The sequence below is a fragment of the Anopheles funestus genome, chromosome 2RL, assembly GCF_943734845.2.
Source record: "Anopheles funestus chromosome 2RL, idAnoFuneDA-416_04, whole genome shotgun sequence".
In the NCBI taxonomy this organism is placed as follows: domain Eukaryota; kingdom Metazoa; phylum Arthropoda; class Insecta; order Diptera; family Culicidae; genus Anopheles; species Anopheles funestus.
In genome coordinates this window covers 2,441,757-2,464,513 of record NC_064598.1, presented here as the reverse complement: position 1 = coordinate 2,464,513, position 22,757 = coordinate 2,441,757, and the positions used below count along the sequence as shown (strand labels likewise).

Below are 22,757 nucleotides of genomic sequence, written 5' to 3'. Positions count from 1 at the left end.
GTGTTCAACATTTAGTGCAAACCATTTTTTGCAATGTATAAGTTAAATTTGAAATTCTTATTACATGATTGTAAATAGTGTTGGGTCAAGAGCGAAAGAGGTACCTAGGAATTCCCATTTGAAAATTTCCTAAGGCCTTACGTTTCTTTTTGGGAAATTTTGCAAAAAAATTTAAATTGATTTATTTTGATGCGAATTGGTTGCAATAAGTTTCTTTTCACTCAAATAATGCTTTAAATAGAAGAAAGCATAAAAAATCAGAAAAAAAAATTTAAAAAAATTTCAACTCGAAAATTTTATAAGGCTTACCCCTTGCCATTTTTTTGTGAAATTTTGCAAAAAATTTAAATTGATTTATTTTAATGCCAATTGGTTGCAATAAGTTTCTTTTCACTCAAATATTGTTTTAAATTTAAAAAAGAATTAAAAAAATAAAACAATAATGAAAATTTAAAAATTTCATAAGGCTCATTTTTGCACCAAGTTTTGCCTATAACTCGGTCGGTATCCAACGAATCGCCAATCTTTAACCTGTGGTCGATAGATGGCATCAATGGCTACATTTTCTTCTTGGACCTCCATGCCCTCAGATGTCTGTGCCAGAAGTTATTCGAGGAACCAAGTTCCATACCCTGTTTGAGGAAATGTAAAATTTTCCTCATTTTTGAGTAATTTAGCAAAATTTATAAATGTGATAAATTTTTATGCGAATTTGTTGCAATATGTTTCTTTTCGCTCAAATAATGCGTAAAAGTAAAAAAAGAACAAAAAATCACAAAAAAAAAATTAAAAAATTTCAACTCGAAAATTTCATAAGGGGTACCCCTTGCCATTTTTTTGAGAAATTTTGCAACAAAATTTAAATTGATTAATTTTAATGCGAATTGGTTGCAATAAGTTTCTTTTCACTCAAATAATGCTTTAAATAGAAGAAAGCATATAAAAAAAAATAAAAAAAATCTGAAAACCCGAAAATTTCCTAAGGGGTTAGCCTTGGTTTTTTTAGGGAAATTTAGCAAAAATTTTAAAAATTGATTTATTTTGATGCGAATTGGTTGCAATAAGTTTCTTTTCACTCAAATAATGCTTTAAATAGAAAAAAAGCATAAAAAGTAAGAAAAAAATAAAAAAAATTCTGAAAACCCGAAAATTTCCTAAAGGGTTAGCCTTGGTTTTTTTTGGGGAAATTTAGCAAAATTTTAAAAATTGATTTATTTTGATGCGAATTGGTTGCAATAAGTTTCTTTTCACTCAAATAATGCTTTAAATAGAAGAAAGCATAAAAAATAAGAAAAAAATAAAAAACTTCTAAAAACTTGAAAATTTCCTAAGGGGTTAGCCTTAGCTTTTTTTTGGGAAATTTAGCAAAATTTTAAAAATTGATTTATTTTGATGCGAATTGGTTGGAATAAGTTTCTTTGCACTCAAATAATGCTTTAAATAGAAGAAAGCATAAAAAATAATAAAAAAATAAAAAAAATCTGAAAACCCGAAAATTTCCTAAGGGGTTAGCCTTGGTTTTTTTTGGGTAAATTTAGCAAAATTTTAAAAATTGATTTATTTTGATGCGAATTGGTTGCAATAAGTTTCTTTTCACTCAAATAATGCTTTAAATAAAAAAAGAATAAAAAATAAAAAAAATAAAAAAATTCAAAAAAATCTATGACTTGACTCAACACTAATTGTAAAAGTGATTCATGCAATACACCATACCGTCGTACAAAGGGTGGGGTATACATCATAAAGTTCTTCAAAACACGTGTAAGGTGAATAATCATCAAATGCAAATGATCTTTTTCGGTGTAATTATGCAAATTATTCATTTGGTTTACTTAAAATATTTTTAAAAGTTTAGAGAAAACAGTTGATTCATTGAAAGGGAAGCTAATTCGGTTGAGTATTATGTTTTTCATAGAAATGTAGGAAAACATTTAGCTAAGTAAATAAAGTTAACATCATAATGGATTTAATAGAAACCTTTAGCTCCATTCTTATCGATTTTTTGCGCAGTGTAATTGCATGCCAATAATACCAACACCACGCTTTGCACAAGCCAGCAATTAAAGTGTGTTTCGTACGATTGCTGAACAATTACGTAGTTTGCAAACAGGTTTGCGAATCAACAGCACCAGGTTATTACCATCGTAATGTTAATGTAAGTGGTATACAATTGCATCTTCATTTTGTTCTTTACGGATGTTTTTGTTAATATAAGAATTTTACGTTCTTGATTACACTAAGCACAAAATAACTCAATTCTAGTAAATCAGCAAAAAAAATGTATGACATAGTACTATAAAAAGCAAACAAGTGTACAGAGTGCCGGCCTTGAATGATACTCTCGGATATGTGTATAATATTCCCATTTACGTATCATTTGTCAACGTCCAACGTGAATGATCCACAGCATCCCATGCGTATTCGATTCCTGGGTAGAGAAATATTATGATTGAATTTCGGTCGAATCGTTTGGAGGATTTGCGAGAAGATTGTTAAGCTGTTTCGGTTGCTATCAATCGCTAAGGAACGAAGATACCTAAGGCCATCGAGAGATGTCGGCATCATAAATGTATAATGGTGAAATGCTTGCCCGTGATACGTGCACTCATTCGAGACGCATCGTGTATCAATTTTTCTTCCTTCCAGGGAGCACATTTGTCAGCTCACGCTGAAAACGAAAGCGATTTCAAGCGGGGTCAGGATGTCACTTTAGCGTTGGCATTCATAAAACATATCTATTCCTCCCTGATGTATTTTTCGACAGTTCTTAGTCATTGACGTATCTTCCCTATTTTGTTAGTCGTTGGCGAGGGTCGTCGCTGGGCTATGGAGCATCGCTCTGCTCTCTCAATCATCAATTCATCCATTGTAAAGTATGCGCTTCCGATGGGTATTTCCGCTTTGGAATGGAGTTGCCATAAAGATGAAATACATAAAAGACGTCTTCTGCTAGCTGTAGAAGCAACAGCAGGTAGGCAGAAATTCACGTACTTATGTTGTTGATCTATGATTGTTCCCGTTCGTCAGCAGAAGTGACAGTTATGACTTAGTAATGTGACCGAATTTCGTACGATTGGCTGTACCATATTTTGTGTATCAGGATTGATGGATAAAACGAGTTTGAAATTATGCTTCACGTTTTGTAATGGAAGTTACTGACAATGTAACATTGATGGAAACTGCAGTGCAATTTCATGTTCTTGAATTTTTCCAGTAACGTGCATTTTGCCATAAATCATTCGATATAATGTCCCACCAAAAGCAAGTTTTTTGTGAAAAATGCTCATTGTATTGTGTTGAAAAAATTATCTTGGTGTTCCATGCCTACAACAAAAAAAACTATTATCCAACCTAACCGATCCGGGTTCAGGTTCAGTGATGATCTTTTGCGATCGAACAGCGTCATTATATCCACACCACATAGTAAACAAACGCAGTAAGTGCAGTTTGCATAATACACCCATCGTCTGCCACAAGCAACAGCCTTGGACTTGCTGCATTTCAAGCACCCGGTACAACGATTCCACAATCATCCACACGTCTCTTGGCAATTGATGGCTTTTAGAGAAAATAGCACCAACACCAGCGACCGATTTCGCTTTCGCGAACGCCAGATGCATTGCGATCGACACTGCAGTTGCGTTCGCTGCATTTAGTTAACGCCGGACAGCCGACGGAGAAACTTACCGGTTACTTAGTGCTAAGGTGCAGCAAGATATACGCATTTAATCCAGATGGGAATAGTTCGTGAATTGGCGGTGTAATTAGAGACTTTCGTAGTGTTAACTGAACTTAAAAAAGTTTTACAACTGTTGGAAGTTATTTTTTCTCTTGACTCTTGACCACACAATGCGTTGTTTTGCGACAATCATTACGGCGTCAGTGCTGATGGGACTGTTGGTTCTGGTGAAAACAGGTTAGTCTTTCAAGGTCGCGAGAGATTATTACCCCGAGCGTCATATGCAATACGTTCTTTGTTGCTCTTTGAAGGATATGGGCTCGATTGTGACTTCTGCTATGGTGAGGAAGATTGTTCGCTGGGAATAGACGTACCGGTGGTGAAATGTGACGAGGAATCGGTCCAACTGACCAACAGCAGTCTAGTCAGCTTCATTCGACTGCTTGGTACCGATCTGCCTACGAAACACCATCGGTACGAGTGCATCCATGTGCGAGCAAAGTCAGTGAGCGGCCGCGTGTTCCTGTTTACCCGAGGATGCGTCCACCAGCTGGAAGGAGCAAGACACTTTTGCTCTTTACCACACGCCGCCTTTCAGGGATCGCTCGAGTGCATCGCTTGTCATGGAGATCGCTGCAATAATGTTCCCGTCCCACAGGATGACGAGAATGGATCCAGTGGCATGGCGCGGAGTTCGTTGATCTCGCTTACAATCTGCTCATTACTTGCAGTTTCGCGGGCCACCTTAACAACCCCGTACAGCTGATGAATAATGAGAATAAAACAGCTTCAGCCCACCTTAGTTCCAGTACAATTACAGTGCTTCATGTCTGATTGATGTAAGATCGCGCAATAGCTGGTTGAGTCGTGTCGGCCTACAGTGTCGGGTGTGTGAAACAGTGTGCTGATGAAGTGGTTGCGATCTGTGAATATTGGCGCTCTAATAACTCGCGTCAAACTGCAAGGGAAGTCTCGCAGCGCTACAGGTCAATCGCGATTGAGAAATGCTCCTGGCCAGTACGGTTAGGGTGGAGAGTAGATCGTGTTCAATTATGTCGTGTCGTACACTTGAACTTTGCCAATTAGTTTATGTTTTGCGTAAGTCTTACCGCGATATTAACTGGCGAGGCACCGCACGACAGCAAAGCACAGTTAAGCGAACAAACCTGCCCTTTTGGCCCGGCACACTAGAGCTTTCGACGGCATGTCGCTGACGGACGTGCGCCGATCGTCGCCTTATTCTTGTGACGCACTCACCGCACCCATGCGTCCGCACCTGCCTTAGACGTGGTTCTGCTCAATCAATAAACATATAATTAAATTCAATCAAAACAATGCGGCTTAAAACAGCGCTCCCAAGCAAGAGTGGGGAGATAAACGTCAAACCTTTCAACCGGTTCTTGAGTCTGGCGAGGGAATTAATCTACGCATGGACTTCGGTTTACATGTGGACGGAATGCGTGTTCGCGTGTGGGACGTATGAGGACCTTTAAGAGTTCGAGATACCTTCGGGAGAAGCTGGCAGCAACTATGATGATGATGATGATGGTGTTGAAATCTGCGTTATTGCGGCATCGACGACACCGGAAGAAACACTCTTGAAAGTACGACAACCTGTGGGTGTACGAAATACCCGGTAGTTTGCTGAATATTGTTCCAGCAAAGTACGAGTGTTCCGGGAAGATGACGAGGGAATGGATTGACGTTCGAGTTTGCGTTTTGGTTTTTGGGAAGGTTTGTTTGTATTTATTAAACAAATATCGCATTCATAAATCAAATCTCGCACATCCAGGCGTGGTCCTTTTTCTTCGAACGACTATTTTCAACCCGTTCTGTTGCACCTCCACCCTGGCACCGCTTACGGAGCCCGACCTGACAGCGGAGTGGAGCGGTAGCATAAGTTTAAGTTTGTCGGAGCTCATCGTCAGTCGCTTCCTTTGTGGACGTTTCGATCCTTTCTAAACACGGGAGCGCCATCATATGCTTATTACCTTGCTGGGCGCGTAGTCTTTGGCGCCTGGCAAAGTTCATCAGCACTCGACGTCTTTCACGTTTTGATAAAGAAGTAATTTAAATATTCTATAAATTCTCCCAATTCATTTTGGCGACACGTACACGCTTCTTGGGGACGTACGCGCGAACCGCGCCATAATCATCACACGTCATCAGCAGTATCGTCGTCTAATTCACGAACCGCTTTCCACCGGTTGCCAAAGTACTTTGGAAGGGGAGTTTTCCACCTAATAACGGTGTATGGATGGAATTTTGAATTATTCGTCTCCTCTTCGTTTGGGAATAATTTCCTATCAAACTTAGACTAACGTTATGCCGATAGGAGTAATGAGAGTACAGTAGAATATGATGCAATAAGAAGCATTTTTTCTTATGCACGATCCTGCACAATGTAGTTTTGAGTTTCTAGTAGCTTATTTTTTCTTCGAGTTATCGATTATTTTTTCATTTCCGCTGGCACGGGTTGCTTGCCAACGAACGCTGTCCGTGAAGGAACTTGAGCACAATTTATTAACACTCAGTACCAGTGTCTAGAGTGGGTAGACAGTCCTACCATGTGCCATGCAACACAGCATACGCACCCTGCATCGATAACTATCTTCTTGTCGATACTTGACTCAAGACATGTTGTCACTGACGCTTGCCATGGGACCATGCCGTGTGGGATTCTTGAGTTATGTGGCTAGTTCTCTTGTCGTAGTAGTGATATTTTAGACCGCCTCTCCAAGGATGCTTCTAATCGGATGATGACACTTGCGAATCCGATCAAACGCAACGCCCCTTAAAAGGGGATTTCCGGCATTCGTATCCTGGGTTCGTGCGGAGGAAAGAATGAATGCCCACTCATCACGGGACAAACCCAACCGCTCCTGAAGACGATCGTACGTCTCATTCCGGACATCCTGAATTCATCCTTCGCAATTTTCAGGGATATTCATCTTCCAGAAATAACGAAACCTGTCCATACGACGACGGGTGCTCTTGCTACCCGGGAATGGTTTCATTCTGATTTATGACTTCGGGGTTTCGAAGAATAACTTCATCAACCGTTACACGTTGTGCACTCGGAGCCGGTGGCGGTATCTGATTCCTTCGAAGCTTGACTTCCCACACAAACGGTGCGCCGTGTGTGAAACCGTGAAGTCGTTCAGAGCCGTGTGAAGATGCCAGAAGCAAACGGATGCTTGGGAGTATCTCCGAAATCGCCAGACATTGGGCGCAAGTAGTTCCGTTCCGCTACCGTGCTCACTCGGTTGTGTTGATTCGTAATAATAATAAGTAATTATTTATGCCTCAATAGAAAATCACGAATCACACCGAAACACAGCATTTGAAGATGGAAGGATAACATCTATTCCACCGTTTATGCTGCCTCAAGATGGGTGGCGAATGGGGAAGAGTCTAACGATCCAATCCTTCTTCAAAACGGAAAGGTTTTGTTGTTGTAGAATGCCATCGGGAAATTGGCACAAACAAAGACTGACTCGCATCTTTCCGGTTTTCCAAGCAGCGAATCATCCCCTATCCCAGCGGATAAATCAAGCGTTCCCTGTCCCTTTCCACAGTATACCTGAGCAGGTTTCAGCTGTCAAAAGTAAAGCACCACGTGTTGGGCAAGAAGTCTAGTGTGGTACACGTGTATAGTTCCGCGGTGCGTCCAACATGTTTTCGAACGTTGATGATAATTAATTCCGACGCTGTTTGTGCCCAAACCGTGTGCGTTTAATTTTGACAAGCGTTTCTAGCGTTTGTAGGGTGGCCGGCGAATAAACAAATGAATTGTACCATTCGGGGTGGTAAGAAGGCATTCGGTTTTCGGTTGTGAAACGGGCCAGCAATGATTATTTCGATGATTGATGAAATAGCATTGCCTTCTGTTTTACGCCAATATTCGGGGCTGTCGGAGTACTCAAGTTCGGGTAGTGAATGTTGAATAAAGTTAAGAAAATATCAGACCATTTGCCCAAATGTCCGCGATGGTTAATAGCATTGGTAAACGGGAATGGATGTTATGAATCAAATCAATTGTTTGCACAGGCAGAAAGTGTTTAAAACCACGATTGCCTTGAAATTACTTTCCCACTAGCCCTGACTAATGTTATCCATACCTCCATCGGTCGGCCGGAAATGCCGGAAACGATTTATATCTTAAAAGACGCCCAAAGCAATGTGTATCGCCGTGTGGCTAGAACTAGCCGCATCGGAACGGTCTCCCGGGCTACGTTATGCCGTTTGTCTGCATCGAGTCGAAGTGATTTGTACATCCTCGATGCCCCGAATGGTCGTTGGCGTTTTGGATCAGGTCGGGCTGAGAATGTCTTGGGAAATCTTTTACGCCTTTCAGTGTCTCACCTTGCCAGGCCAATGCCAAGACGAATTGGTGTAAAATCTTGAATGTATGTCTTGTGCGAAGAATAAACAACCTAGCACCCGTGCCGTGGTTGGGCCTGATATGTGAAAAGTTAGAAGCAGCGTATAAATTTCCCTCCGACCGCTCGTTTGTAGCTGCAGCCAAAGGATGCGGCGTCGAACGGCGTTCCAGTTGTCCTTCCGGTCCTCGTTGTGTATGCGTTGGTACAGGACAAGGACGTTCCAACCCCGTATGTACACCGATGGTTGTATGCTGTTTGGATCTGCGATGCGATCGATGCGGATGGAGATGAGATGAGAAAGGAAATGCTAGTTAGTGGAACTTGTCGGTGAAAGGGAATGAGTTACACCCTGCCATCCACTAGAACTCTCTTACCCGCACCCCTGTACCCTTGGCTGGGCTAGATTCCTAAGACAGAAACCACATTATATTATTAAAGTTGTTTATGTTTCTTATAATATCAAATTAAGAGTTGGAGATTAGTTAAGATAAAGCGCATATAAATTACGATAGACTTAAATTGATTTTTGCTCCGGTAGAGCGGTTGGTATTCCGCGTGCTCTAAAACCGGACGGTCACATTGGGTACGTTGGGTAGATGTTAGCACCTACTGGGGCTGTAGTTCCCGGCAAATCAAACGGTGGCGCTCCGTTGGCAGAAGGAAACAGGAGACGGTCTGTTTGAGTTGAGTTCACTACCGTTTTTGGTATGTGGCAGGGTAGGCAGGGTTGTAGTGTGTGCCCACGCGAGTACGTACGGGTAACGAACGAGGCCGCGGAAAGTTTTGTCTATGCGGCGTGTCTAATGTTACACCAGAGGTGAGTTATAGTGGCTACGCAGTGGTAGCAACTTGTACCACTTCCTGCCACGGTGGTCGGCGGGAAGGACTACGGGACGCAACGTTCGATTGGAAGGATCGAGTTTCCTTATCCTTTTGGTCGGGCCGGTCAGGCAGCAGACGATGCTGGTGCTGGGACTAGGCATGGTGTTTGCCTTTTGTTTGGCTAATTAATTATTTTAATTATTAATATGAATTCGACGCCACCGACGCTATATACCTTGACGAACCTTCGCGTCTTTCGGGTACGTGGGTACTTTGACTTTGTTTATCTATCAGCGACGCAGGATGTGGTAAGCCGGCACCGGCAAAGTGTCAAGGAGTCATTAAGAAAGCGCACAAGATCACGGTAAGATATTTCCAATTTTCGTTCCTTCCGATTCCAAAGTGTTGATTGACTCGGGGTAGCCGCAGTTACCCAAGGGTTGGTTTTGTTGATGCTTTGTGCGGGTGTGTTTGCATAATGATAAGTTAACTCATTGAATGGGCAAGTAATTTAAATTGATAATTTACGGAAAAATTTCCCCATTGAAGCATAGGAGAAAGAAATTATGGTTGTACAGTATATGCGATGAGAATCATCCTCACTCAATGGCAAGATAGAGGTTAGTATGGAAGGAATTTTAATACCAAAAAAGCTTTTGAAGGCTAACAATCAATGCACTAGGAATCGCATTGATTGTTGTATGAATAATTCATTCAAGTTTCATCTACTAAAGCCAGCTAGTATGAAGCGCATTTCCCTTTGGTAAATGTATCATTAACTGCAAGTATTTGAAACGGTCAGGATCACAAGTTTTCGCTCACGATGGGTCCTATATTTTTGACTTTTTGTTTGCTGTTGCTTTTAAATGTGGTTAAAAATGGTAGGTATTTTTTAAATGTAAAATATTCGTTAGATATTGTACGGGCATTGGGTTTGGTTTCGTTCTAGGTTATGCGTATCAGTGTGTACATTGCATTTCACAAGGCGAAGAACGAATCTGCGATGATTCTGGTGAATTCTTGGAGTGCAACGAAGAGTTGGCCGAGAAGTATATTTCCTTGTTCATGCGCGTGAACGAAGACCTGGACGTAGAGAAAGCGGATAAAACACGCTTCAAGTGTTTCAAGTTTAGGATTATTGGGGAAGAAGCGTTCCATATGAAGGGATGCACCTACGAGAGCCTTCCGATTTGTGACAAACTGCACAAAAACATGGATTGCGAAACGTGCCAAGGCAAACATTGCAACAGCTTGTTCATCGAGAGCTATGATGATGATGATGGACGGGCGAGTACACACGTGTCATCGGTTGGATTAATTGCCACTTGTGTGTTAGTTATCGGTTTATTTCGCCTCACTCCATGGCGTTAGTATGCAGCCACTGAAGTGGTATTGATTTCGGAACATTCAGCTTGAAATCACCATCGCACCAATTATAATGGCTACACTTAACAGCGCACTGGTAAATGGGTTTTTAGCGAGGTTATGCAACGAATGGCCATCGTTGTAGTAGGAACAGTTTAGGCTACCCTTAAATTCGATCGTTGGTTGTTTACAAACGCTTTTAGTACCGGCCGTACATCCCTGCACGGCAAATGTGTCGTTCGGATAGCCTGACAGTAGAGCAAAGCAAATGAAAGGCAATTACGAAAATGGCACAAAAAAGTGTCATTAACGGATCACTTCACTCACCTTGCGGCCTAAAGTTCACCTTAACGCAACTATATTTGGAGGAGGTGGCCGCAAATTCGGTAAGATTTTTAAAATATGCAGACAACTGGATCACTGTTTGATTCACCACAGCAGCGTTGCAAGTAACGGTGGGAATGGTTTTATTGGTTTGGCAATCCTGAATTCCAACGCAGTGTGGACATTGTGTGGCGAGGGCTGAAACGATGTAAATTTGTTAATTTAGTGCAGCACACACACAAAACACTGCCACATGCCATCTCACTAACCGTAGCTCACACAGACACTCAGTGTACAAATAAATGCTAAAAAGCGGTACATTTCGATCACCTCACTTCGGCTTGTTTTGCTATAATACTGATTGCCGCTGAGCTGTGGGAAACGGTTTTTATCAAACAATCATCGTCGACAAATCACTTGAAATGGTTGAAAGAGGCCATCCTGAGTCATCAGTTTGTTTGCGTTTACTTCAGATAAGTATTGTGGTAAGGGAAGCATTACCCAGCGACAGTATGACAATGTAGCCCATTGCGCTCTCCCTTTCCATCCACCGGGGGAGTTCGTCTGATTAAATTGAGAACTTAAAGAAAAAAATAAAATATCAATCGAACCGACTAGCGTGAGGTAAATCACCTTCTCTTCCCCCATTTAGAACAAACCAATTTGGATTTTACGAAATGAAACTCTTTACTTGCATTTTCTGCTAATAAACTCCAACCATGTGGTGCATCCGAAAATCGAACTCACCACCGTACGGGAAAAATAGAGAACCAGATGCATTCAATTTCGGCTAACAAATCAAATTTGCCACATCAGAGGGTTGGAGTGGCAAATTGGATGTTCGTGCTAGGGAATTCACCATGCCACAGTTACCGTCCCGATGTGTACCATTTCGGAAGGCGCTAAGCAAATCACTAAACGAACCGTAGGTGTCCGGATTGGTTTTCCATCGTTTGCAGGATTTTCCAGGAGATCCAGGTTCTGCTTTCTGGCGTTCCTTCATGTGTCCGACTCACTGGCCATTCACATGACATCGGTGCATGGATATGAGTGTATCAATAATAACTGCGGTTTGATCAAGAGCCACTTTCATCCCTTTGGCTGTCTCATTCTGCCATACAGGCGATGGCATCCGTACCGGAAAATGCTCTCCGGTTTCGTACGGTGTACGTGTGGCTTCAGCGGTGTCGAACCGTTCGTTCTTTGCAAACCACACTTTTCGAACGCATCACCAGTGGGAAAGCTAAAAGAGCAAATAATTGCATATTTGAATCCAATCCGTGTTACGGCGGAGCTGGGTAAAATCGGGCACGGGAAATTGTGGAGCTCGGGCGATGAAAACGTTGTCATCGTTGGCTTCCGGTTTGGAGAATCGGTTTGAGTGTCAATTTCCTCACAGCGCACACTGGAACCTTCCACTTGTACCTTTGCCTTGCAGCACGCCCACAACCCCATGGTGGTCAGTGAGGTGTCTGTTTTGCTTTTTCATAGGCCGGAGGTTTTGCGGTGGTTGCATCGCATGAGCGGCTCGAGTGCCGGATGAGCCGGGTGTCGAGTGTTTGGTTTTGCCATCGGCCATCAAATATGTAACATCCAACGCAGAGCCCCATAGAGACCGTTCGACATTGCACAACCATTACCGGAGCACGCACGGGACAGATTGGGATCGGGGTTATTGTATTCGATGGTTATATGCATATTTTACGATCCATTCTCACTTGGCCGGCCGGCCTCGAGAGCACTTGGCTGGGGGGTGAATGCTGACCGATGACATCGGCATACTGATGGCATTCAATGGCAGGAGGAAGTGGTTTTTATGCCGATGTTAACCGGGGGTTGTTTTTTTGTTTTTTGCTTTCGGAAGTTTCATGCTGCAGATTTGCATAGATGCGGGACCCGGTACTGATGTCCATGTGTATGTAGTATAGCATAAAAAAGTTCAATCTGTTGCCGTATTTTTTATTTTAAACTGGCAATTGAAAAAGACATTTCGATGGTGGCAGAAAGGGGTGATGGAACAGTTCCGAGGGCATTGTGTCGAAAATTGGTGTGAACAAGATGGGGATTGGATTTGATTGAACTGATCCTGATGGTCGGAAGTGGGATAAATATTTCATCACCACGGTGTTGATTATGAGCAGTTCGGTTTGATTTATGATGCATGATTTAAAATTAAATCACTTAATTGGTTTTTGCATATTCGATTGAGTGTGCAGATGCGCCTGTCCATTGAATGTTCATTTGAACGTTTTTGTCACTTGGATGAGTGGCCTGCCTCAAATTGAACATCACACATATGTTTATTTTCACAACGTGAGTAATTTGTCAAAAGAAGTACCAAAAAAAAGAAAAAAATTGGTCAATTTTGTGTTTACAAAAGCCATCATCAAAGGTGATAAATTGGATCCATTTTGGTCATAAAATGAAGCCACAACGCAGGGAACTGAAATGGAAAAAAGTTACTCGCATAAGGGAAATAATTTGATGTACGTTGATTCAGAGCAAACGAAAAAAAACTGCAATGAAAGTTTATAAAAGATAACAACGTTGACGTGAGCTGATTATACCGCTGGAAGGCCATAAACGAAACGGTGCCCAAGCATGTTTGAAGTTACGACGAAGCTGATTGTCATTGCATTTATTTTCGTAAGTTGTAAGATAAATCGTGCAAAAGGTGTTAACTAAACGAATTTGTTTTGTGGTGCAAAATTCATTCAGAACTTTACAGTTGCACATCGTGGAGGAGATCATGGCGATAGAGACGATAGCAATGATAGCGATGGTGATCGAGGCTGGGACAGAGGTTCACCATACTGGAACAATTACCCTGCTACGGTCGTAGCACTGCCCGGCTTTACAACTATCCGAAATACAGCTATAACTGTTCCTCCGTTTCCTGTAAACACGGGATTCGATATTCGAACGGGATAGAAAATGATTATAAACAAACAAAACCATTCAGGTGTAATTGAACGAACATTATGCAATAAAATAATGGAAGTCGGTATTTAAATCACAAAAGCTTTGGAGAAGTATTCCATTTTCTTTAGTTTAAAGTTCAAATCTGTACTATTTTACCACCTTGAACAGTTTAGTATTTTCTTGTTTACTATTTATTCCGATTTCACTCGCTCGTTGGCTCGATTCGCTCTGCATCATTTGTTATTAAAACGAGTAGGACGCTGGGCTGGGCCACAAACTATGCACAACTACGTTATCATTGCATTGGAAGCACACCGCCATAACTCGAAGGCTCTACGAAGGCGTACGATTGGGTTGGGTGAAGTAAAAAAGGGCATAAATTAATTTACTTCTCTTCGTCGCCTGACAACGGATTCGAGAGGCAACCCGTGCGCCAAAGGACTATGAACCGGAAGCGGTTCGAGCAAACCAATTCAACTGGAAGCGGAAAAGGTGTTAGCGAGCTATCTGACTTTATGAACTGCAGCCCCACAGGTCACGGGTAAAGGTGGCGAATTAAGTCCTATTTTAATTTTTGTAACTCTTTGGTGGGTGAAGAATTTCTTAAATCTTTTCGTGCCGGTAAAAGCCGTGAAACGGTAACATTGTGAACTGGTACGTAGCAATTTAGCGTTACTGCCGGCACTGAGGAGAGCAGTTCGTGGCCATCGTGTGTTCGAGGGGGTGGAAGTGTAGCGTAACCGGCAAGCCGAAAACTGAGCGCAATACATTACCATATAATTCACAATTATCATTTGGTGGAAGAGCTAATTGTGGTTTATGTGTGTAAAGTGACGTTGCGATGACGGTGAACGTTGGCGATGCCGGAAGTGGTTTCGTTAAAAGACCTTCCATAAACATTGTCCAAGCCATATCCGTAGGCTTCTTGGTGGGATATTTGGCTGGCTGGTGAAGATGCTGCGACGTGTGCGGCTGAGGGCCGGGTGAGGCAGCAGAGGCAATCACATTTTTATTCGTGGCATGCTCCGTTGGCGACTCCATTGCATCCATTGAGTAGAAAAGCTCCGGTAGAAGTAGCAGTAGCTGCCGTGGAGTTTGACAAAAAAACCGCAGGAAAGAGTTGTACTTTTTATGATATTATTGTGGATTTAGGTGAATAAATTATAGCGAAAGTGGAAAGTTAATCAGAATGGCAGGAAGAGCAACCCCTTGCACTGTGGAATGTTTTCCATTTTCCATTTTTGTTGGACGAGTTCTGCGCAGTTATACTGATAGCGAAATGGAAAACCCTACTCTAGGTAGGTGGAGAGGAGAACATATCGAGGAAAGGAAATGAAGAGTAGCATCGTTGGGTGAGCAGCGTATAAAAATTAGCAACACCTCAAAACTAAACTAACACAATGCAGTGGAGTGCCGTTTGCGATAAGGGCAAAGGTGACAATAGCCCATATAATGAATTGCAAGCGGGAAGAAAAATGCAGCACAAGTTCCACCTGCCATCGGTAAAGTGGTAAAAATGAAGTTAGAGTAGCTTTGAGTGGTAGAAAAAAATGTGGCAAAAACAATGAACAAAACTGAAATAATGGAAATATACGACGCTTTTTAATACAACTATAAAGCTACTGTAATTGTATAATTAACACACAAAAACAAATAAACAAGTCGACTCGATAAGCGCACAGATAAATCATTGAACGTTGTTTAGTACCAATGCAAGTCGATAAAGGGTAACGTATGGCAGCCAATGGAAGGAAGTGAAGTGAAGAACGCCATGAACTTGCATTGTTCAAGTGCAATGACCACATAGGGTTCTTTCAACAAAGTCGTTTAAAACTGGTTAAAACAACGTTTCATATCTGCTTGGCATAATTAACCCACAAGCATCCGTAATAAAACCGTTGTATACTATTTTTTCTACATCATTATCAGTGTAAAAAAAGAAACCAAATTTTCTGTACTTGAAATTAATTAATCCAATACATGTAAATGCCATATATCCAGTGCAAACAAAGACAATACAAAACTGGAAAAGGAACTATTGTCGAATGTCTGTTCAGTGTGTTGTAGATCAGAGAAGACATCAGTTCGTTTAAGCCTTTGGATCGCGAAGGTCAATGCAAGGTATAAGTGATACAAGGTGAAGTTGTCAGTTACAACCGAGAGTGTACTCGGAGCATAATTTGGATGTTCTTTTTTAGTGTAAAGGTCATTTTGATTGATACACAATTTTGTGATTTACTGTTCTTGTTATAAACGTGTCCTCTTCCAAATCAATCAAAATTTGTTAACCCAATTTTTTGCCTATGCTTTGCATAACATTCCTTCAAACGACGGATATACTACTCCGTGGTCGTTGCTAAACAGAAGAAAAGGCGAACATCATCCACCCACTTAGGAATATTATTTATGACTTGCGAAACGTTGAACATCCTTTGGCAGCAAATGATAGCCGGTACCGGATTGAGTGGTAGTTTGTGTTCAAAAAGTGAGTGAAGATAGAACAGCATCACGTGAAGCGAATCGGCATAGGAAAAGGGAACAAGAATAAAAGGAATCAAATTCTTAGTGCGGTAAAATGGCACACACATACAAAAAAAAAACAAGATCTAATAGAATAGCCCATCAATAGAAACCCGGAGTAGTGGAGGGTGCATTTACAATGAGGCCATCGTGTAAAATCTGAATAGAAGATTAGGTACGGTCGTGTAACATCTTTGCCACAGTTTCGAGAGGGTCACCAAGCGCTCGCATCGGCCGAATGCGTTGGATGGGCAGTGGCATTTGTTTGTGTTGCGGAAGAGTCGTTACTGATGCTGGCGAAAGTTCGAAGAGGTCGTCCTGGCCGGTCCTGTCGGGCGCTTCGGACGGATGGACAGACGGTTGACTCCTTAGTCAAGCAGGGACGAAAAGTCAAGAAGGGCAGCATTATTTATGATTGCTACGGCGGTCAGTCGGCGGGAATGGTCCATTCGAACCGATGTGGGTGGAATGGGGAATATTTAAAAAAAAAGTTCTCGTGAGAGAAAAGATCAAATCAATTCAATTTGTTACCATGTTCTGAAGATTGTTGATTCCTTCTTGATTGCGTAGTCACGGTGGAATGTTGAATGGAGGTTCGTTTGGGATGGTACGGATTTGTTTGGCTTGTTCCGTGTTTGGTTTTTTTTCTTCTTGCTTTTCTTTCGCTAGAATCTGGTCTCATGATAATCAGGACGACGTCGGACACGCTGACGACCAGGGACGAATAAAAATTTAACGAGGGGAAATTGATATTTGTCTAGCCCATAAATTGCTGCCATTTTTTCGGGAATAAATTTTATAGCTTATTACGTCCAATTTGTAGCATCGGAAATTGAAATGAGGCATGATTCGGTTTTCGGTACGGCTTTGGGTCATTGCAGATGAGTTCGGCATTTCGTGTGCTTATGCTAATGGTTACGTTAGCAGGCAGCTTGCTAGCCATCAAGTGTCCGTTGGAGAGTAACGGCCTGGAAGGGCCACGAAGAGTCATTCTAGATCTGGACGGAGGTGGAGATGATGCTTGGGCGCTGGTAATGCTGCTAGCTAACGAAAAGCGGTACAACATCTGTGTCCAGGCCGTCACCTGCTCGCATGGAAATGCTCGTGTATTGGACGTACTAGTCAATGTGTTACGCATCCTTGATAGTCTTGATAGATTGGATATTCCGGTGTATGTTGGTGCCAGCGAGCCACTGATTACACCTGGACCGAATCGGAACGCATCCCACTATTTCTGGGGCGTCGATGGATTTGGAGACGTCGAGTTTGACTGGTTACCTACGGTGGATTCGCTACATCCGGTACACGCAGTTGAGGCAATGCGCGAACTCTTTGAGAAGGTAATCTTCGTCCACGGGCGATAAGAACTCAATCCAGCGAACTATATAATGTTGCTCAATTTGACAGTATCCCAACGAGATTACTCTGCTAGCGGTGGGACCACTCACCAACTTGGCTCTACTGTACAAAATGTTCCCCGAGACGAAGGACAAAATAGGCGCACTGTACATTCTTGGTGGAAATCGACACGGTGTCGGCAATACGGGTTTGGCAGCTGAATTCAACTTCTTTCGCGATCCCGAAGCAGCTCACATCGTGCTAAACAACTCTCCAATGATCGTGCACGTCTTCCCATGGGAAACGGTACTGTTGCAAACGTTTACCACCAGATGGCGTTTTGAGACGTTTGAACAAACGACGAACCCGGCCATTGAGGTGCTCAATCGGGTGGAATATGAAGTGTATGCGAAAGAAGAACTTTGGACACCTTGCGATATGTACGTGGCGGCGATCTTCTTGAACAGTAGCATTCTCCAATCAGTGCAAAGCTATCGGGCCGAAGTGGAACTAAGTGGATCGTTAACTAGAGGCATGATGGCCATTTTGTATCATGTGAAAAACGTTAATCAGCACAACGTGGCCGTTATAGACAAGATTGATTCACAGCAAGTGCAGCACATGTTAGTTGCATTAAACTATGGCAAGTGAAGAAAAGTCACTTTGTGAGAACGTTGGCACAACATGTCTGCAAACGAACGTATCATTGTGCGCACGGAACAGTACGAAGGGAAGATGCAGCCAGTCGTGTCATTTTTATGTGTAATGAATAAATAGCACCAAACGACTAATTAAATGATTTACCATCCGGAACGTACCGGGTTTGTATGCGCTTGTGGTTTCTTTTGAATTTATTGTGGCTTGACGTGTTCACGTTCACATTCTACTGGTAAGCATTCGTTAGACTATCGCATTGAAAGCATTTGCTAGGGTTTTGGATTTTTTTGTTGTTGGTTTGTGCAACATTTGTGTCGCAATTTGTTTGATTTCTTTTTTTTCCTGTACACGAGCTACTAGTATCTAGCTCGGGGAAAAAAACGTTTCACTAACGCATGCTTGTGTGAGCAGACCGAAGCGAACACGCGTTAACCACGTAAATCCTTTCATATCATCGAAGTATGCTTGCTGGTGGCCGCGGCAAAAAGTGAAAATTCATTTTATCCCTCAGAAAAGCGTTGATTTACAACGGCGAGACCGCGAGAGCGCAGCAGTGCATCAGGGTTTGGGGGACGAAGGGTGTTTCGTGTGTTGTTTGTGTTTAATATGCTTATCTAAATATAAAAATGTCAGATATGTATTATGAAATTATAATATCCGAAAAGAATCATCTTCCTCACGTTTCTGCCTACGGTGGAGGTAGCAATGAAAAGAATAACACTAACAAAAAAGAAACAAGGAAACTGAATAAAATCTGTTTCGCCGAACCTGGCGGCAGTGACAGGTTCTGTGGCTCAATGGTAGAAAAAAAGGATGATGCAAATAAAAACCGAAACTGGGCAGAAATGCAAAAGCCATCACGCATCCGAGAACTCGTAATATGAGTAATTCCGTATGTGATACTGGTGAGAAAACAAACAGTGGAAAATTTCTATCACCATAAACAGCGAACACAGGACGAAAACATAAAAAACCAACTTCCAAAGAGAACCTAGACAAAAATGCATGGATGAGTGAAAGACTATGTGGTATGTGCAAAACAAAAAAAAAACAAGTGGATGAATAGATTTGAGAAACGGTTCCATAAGGACATGCTTATCTTGAGAAGAGGATCGAGTTGAAGCAAATGCTAGCTTGCTGGTATGAATTAAATAAAAATATAAATTAAAAGTAAAGCTAACTCGCGAAAGGTAACACGCAGCAAGGGCACATTTTGGGACAGGGAAAAAAGGTGCAAGACAAGCATAATTATATAAAACATTATTATTATACTCCACATGCTCAAAGGGTCAGTTATGATACGATGCGAGTGGGGATGATGTTTTTTTTTGCTGCCCCCAACGAGCTCCACAGTAAAAGATGATTCCGTTGACAATAATAACAAAAAAAAAGATTAAACCAACGACAACATTTGCATTGGCAATAGGATAATGGGGCAGGCCGAAAGGAGTGCGAAACTCTCCGGAGGTCTCCGAGAACATCCTTTACCGCACGCATTCATCGCTGCAAGTACGGGCGCACGTTTATCTGTTTTGCATGTACAAAGAGGTTGTAATTTTTAAAATTCTTCTAATGTCCACCAAGCAGTGCGAGGGCAAATAATAAGGGTAGCACGTAAAATGGCTCCATCGTTGGTACCTTTTTGAAGGGGAAGGAAGGATGGAGTAGGACGCATTAAAACCGCCACGGCGAATCTCGTGTTGGGTGGTAGTTTACAAGAATAATGAAATTAAAATAAGCGTAGAACCGCGGGATAAGCGTACGGCCACCGGAATCGTAAGTGAAATTCTTCCGAGCGTTACAATTATTTAAAATTGCATATGAACAAAATATATTACAATTATTATTAAAAGATAACATTTACGGCCACCATGCCAGTGAGCAGTATGGTGCGGTGAATTTTTTCGTTTTATTTCGTTAGGTTTTGTGAATTCCCTTCGCAGGCGGTTAGATGGACAAGGCAACTGTATGGTACGTGATCGGGTGTTGGGTGCATTTTTATTCCCTTTTTTTCTCCATATTGTGCACACACTTTGAGCTATTCATGGCCGTTCGGGTGGCTGATTTTTTTTTCTTCTTCGTTTTTAGAGGAAAAAATGACCGAAGGAAGGTGGTGTGTAAAAATAAATTAAAATTCTTGTGGTCAAAACTCGTCGCTTGAGGCCGGGCATAACCGATTAAGGCAAGGAGGCGGCTACTGGGCAAGATCTTGTGCATATGGGCGAAGGTACGGGCCTTATCAACGTACGGCTGATGGTGCTACTCGCTGGCAAGGAAGCCCAACGGAAGCCGTGTTGCAGCTGGGAGCAGTTCCTTTTTATAAGTTGCCCTCAGGGAAGCGTACCCGGGTTTGGCCGTCGTACCCCGTTGAATGTAAATTATCTCCTACAATGGGTGACATGGCGCATGGCGATAGTCTCCGAAAGGCTGGCAGTAAAAGCAACGACCAAATCTGGGCAGCTACCAGTGGGCTGAGTTTTCGGGGGAAAAGATGTCCCCACTCCCAAAAGCTAAGGAAATCTGTCACTCTGGGAAAAAAAACACACACCCTTTCGCTCAACATACAGGAACGGCCACTAGAGAAACGTGAAAGTTGGAATGAAATTAATTTCTAAAAACATAAACATAAAAGACAACAACGTCACGGAAGCTGGCTGCTTATTGTTGCTCACTGCATTAGAGGATGAGTGAAGAGGTTTCGCAATGAGGTTTCGGAGGATTTGTCTTAGCCCTTTGATATGTTGTTTTGTGTACTGGAAAACTTAACATGAGCTGAGCAGGGAAGGCAACTCCAAACAAAACCTCCTTTTTCGAGGGGAACATCACGATACATACGAATGTTGAACGTGATAATTTGCATTCCATTGTCAGCGTATGTTTTGGAAGTCACTTGAAAAGTGGCCCTTCTACAATTGCTACCATGCTGCCTTGGATTAAATCATTAAAAAAAATTGTCCTTTATCGATGATCGAAAGCAAGAAGTACATCGTCCTCGAATCCACAATAAACCACGCTGCATGTGTTCGAGGATATTTTTGGTAAATAACAACGAAAATCGTTTCTGCTGCGTGCTTGTGGTAAAGATGGTTTTGAGGACAATTTTCACCATTCGGAGTCAACGATGTGAAAAACCCGCTTCACTTACGCCAACGTGATTTTGCAGATCACTTTACCGCTCTCCAACGTGACATGATGTGGCAGTCATGATTTTCTTGTTCCGGTTTCGATATTTATCATACCTGGTCCCGATGTGGTAAGGGAAATTTAGGGGAAAAACATTTTCTTCCGCCTCATGGTGTATCAATGTGATGATGAGAAATGTGCGCTCCGTAAGTGCTGGGCGGAAGCTAGTGGGGGAAAAACCGATATTGTAAATTTTAATATCACGAATTTTATTACTTTTTAATATCACATTTCCCCTTTCAAAGGCTTTGTGTTCCGGTTGCCGCCCTTTCACAGGCAACCATGTATCGTACTGTGCAATTTTTACTTTCATGTGATTTTTTTTTGTTGACGATGAAATGATGCTTTGAAGAGGATTCGACAGACTGCTTTGTGCGCTCGTTCGCCCAGTTCCTTTCGTTTCGGGCATGGAGTGAACAGCAAACCGCGAAAGATTATGTATCGAGGCGTAAAGTGAAGCATAAAGTGTGTCAGAGCGGCGTTGTCTGCCGCACTCCACAACAACAGGAAGTAATTGATATTAGGGAATAAATATTGAATACATTATTTATCTATTATGTATGGTAATTTAGCATGCATAATTTATTTGTAGAGAAAAATTTCAATTTCACCCAAGCCATTGCAGCCCGCCACACTCGAAAAGGTCGAGAAGTGTGGCTTTTTTTCTGTCGACGATCGAGATGGTAAGTGATTTTTCCTCAGCCAAATGAACAGTCTATTAAGGATGGGATGGGTTTTTGAGGCAGCATCGACAGGCGCCTTTTGCTTTGTCTAGCAAGTTTTCCGCGAGAGAAGGATGCCAATTTTTTACATCTGCCTTCGCATCGCGCCATGAAAGATGAACGCCATAAGAACGAAAGGAAATCAAACGATACGAAACGGATTGGAACGGAACGCGAAACGGAAAAAAGAAATTATTGCTTAATAGAAAGAAAATGATTAAGACGATATTGACGGCAGTGGAGACGCGGCCGGAGCAGAAGATCTGGCTTCGCTGGCGTCGCTAGTAAGGGGATGGTTGAATGATTTCAAAGATTTGCGATGGTTTGTGAAATTTAATGGCGTGGGGCGCATACAGCCCAAGGATGGTAACCGCGACCGTATCGTCTGGCACCGGGGAACGGGCAATTCTCTTCCCTCTCTTCCTCTCTCTCTTCCTCTCTTCCTGTCTTACCGATTCCACTACATGGTGGGGTCCGTTTCGGCACTGTGCATAAATTGCACATTAATTTTATGGTTTCACCATCAATATGGTGGAAATTAAGTGAAAGGAAAGAGATATTTCAAGGATAACGACTTTTTGATGTATGATATGCGCCGAGTGGGGAGAAAAGAAAACAAAAAAAAACACTACGGAAAATAGGGAAAATGCGCGCAATGCATTCGAAACGTCGCCGGTCTTAGCGATAAGAACGAACCATTAACTGCAAGACCCATCCACACCCTGTCCGGTCGGTTGGGATTAAATTTTTCCAAGCGGGCCTGCTGGAAATGGCTCATTAAATATCGACTAGAAAATATTGATTTGCCAAGCGGAGCGAAAGATCTCGAAATGTGTTTGG

The 22,757-nt window shown here is 42.2% G+C and overlaps 3 protein-coding genes across 3 annotated transcripts; 2 read left to right on the top strand and 1 right to left on the bottom strand.

The window, feature by feature from the left end:
• The first annotated feature begins 3,312 nt into the window (after positions 1–3,312).
• On the top strand, positions 3,313–4,493 carry LOC125766096 (uncharacterized). Its single transcript, XM_049431704.1, has 2 exons — positions 3,313–3,916; positions 3,991–4,493. Exons 1-2 carry the CDS (start codon positions 3,850–3,852, stop codon positions 4,443–4,445), a joined length of 522 nt encoding a protein of 173 aa, XP_049287661.1. The 5' UTR covers positions 3,313–3,849; the 3' UTR covers positions 4,446–4,493.
• A 5,718-nt stretch (positions 4,494–10,211) lies between these two features.
• LOC125766097 (uncharacterized) lies at positions 10,212–10,975 on the bottom strand. The gene is made up of 3 exons (XM_049431705.1): positions 10,845–10,975; positions 10,579–10,773; positions 10,212–10,499 (listed from the first exon to the last, which is right to left on the bottom strand). Exons 1-3 carry the CDS (start codon positions 10,894–10,896, stop codon positions 10,294–10,296), a joined length of 453 nt encoding a protein of 150 aa, XP_049287662.1. The 5' UTR covers positions 10,897–10,975; the 3' UTR covers positions 10,212–10,293.
• A 4,264-nt stretch (positions 10,976–15,239) lies between these two features.
• LOC125775205 (pyrimidine-specific ribonucleoside hydrolase RihA-like) lies at positions 15,240–18,786 on the top strand. The gene is made up of 3 exons (XM_049445757.1): positions 15,240–15,618; positions 16,899–17,357; positions 17,425–18,786. The coding sequence occupies exons 2-3, from the start codon at positions 16,899–16,901 to the stop codon at positions 18,004–18,006; spliced, it is 1,041 nt and encodes a 346-aa protein (XP_049301714.1). The 5' UTR covers positions 15,240–15,618; the 3' UTR covers positions 18,007–18,786.
• Positions 18,787–22,757: the final 3,971 nt, after the last annotated feature.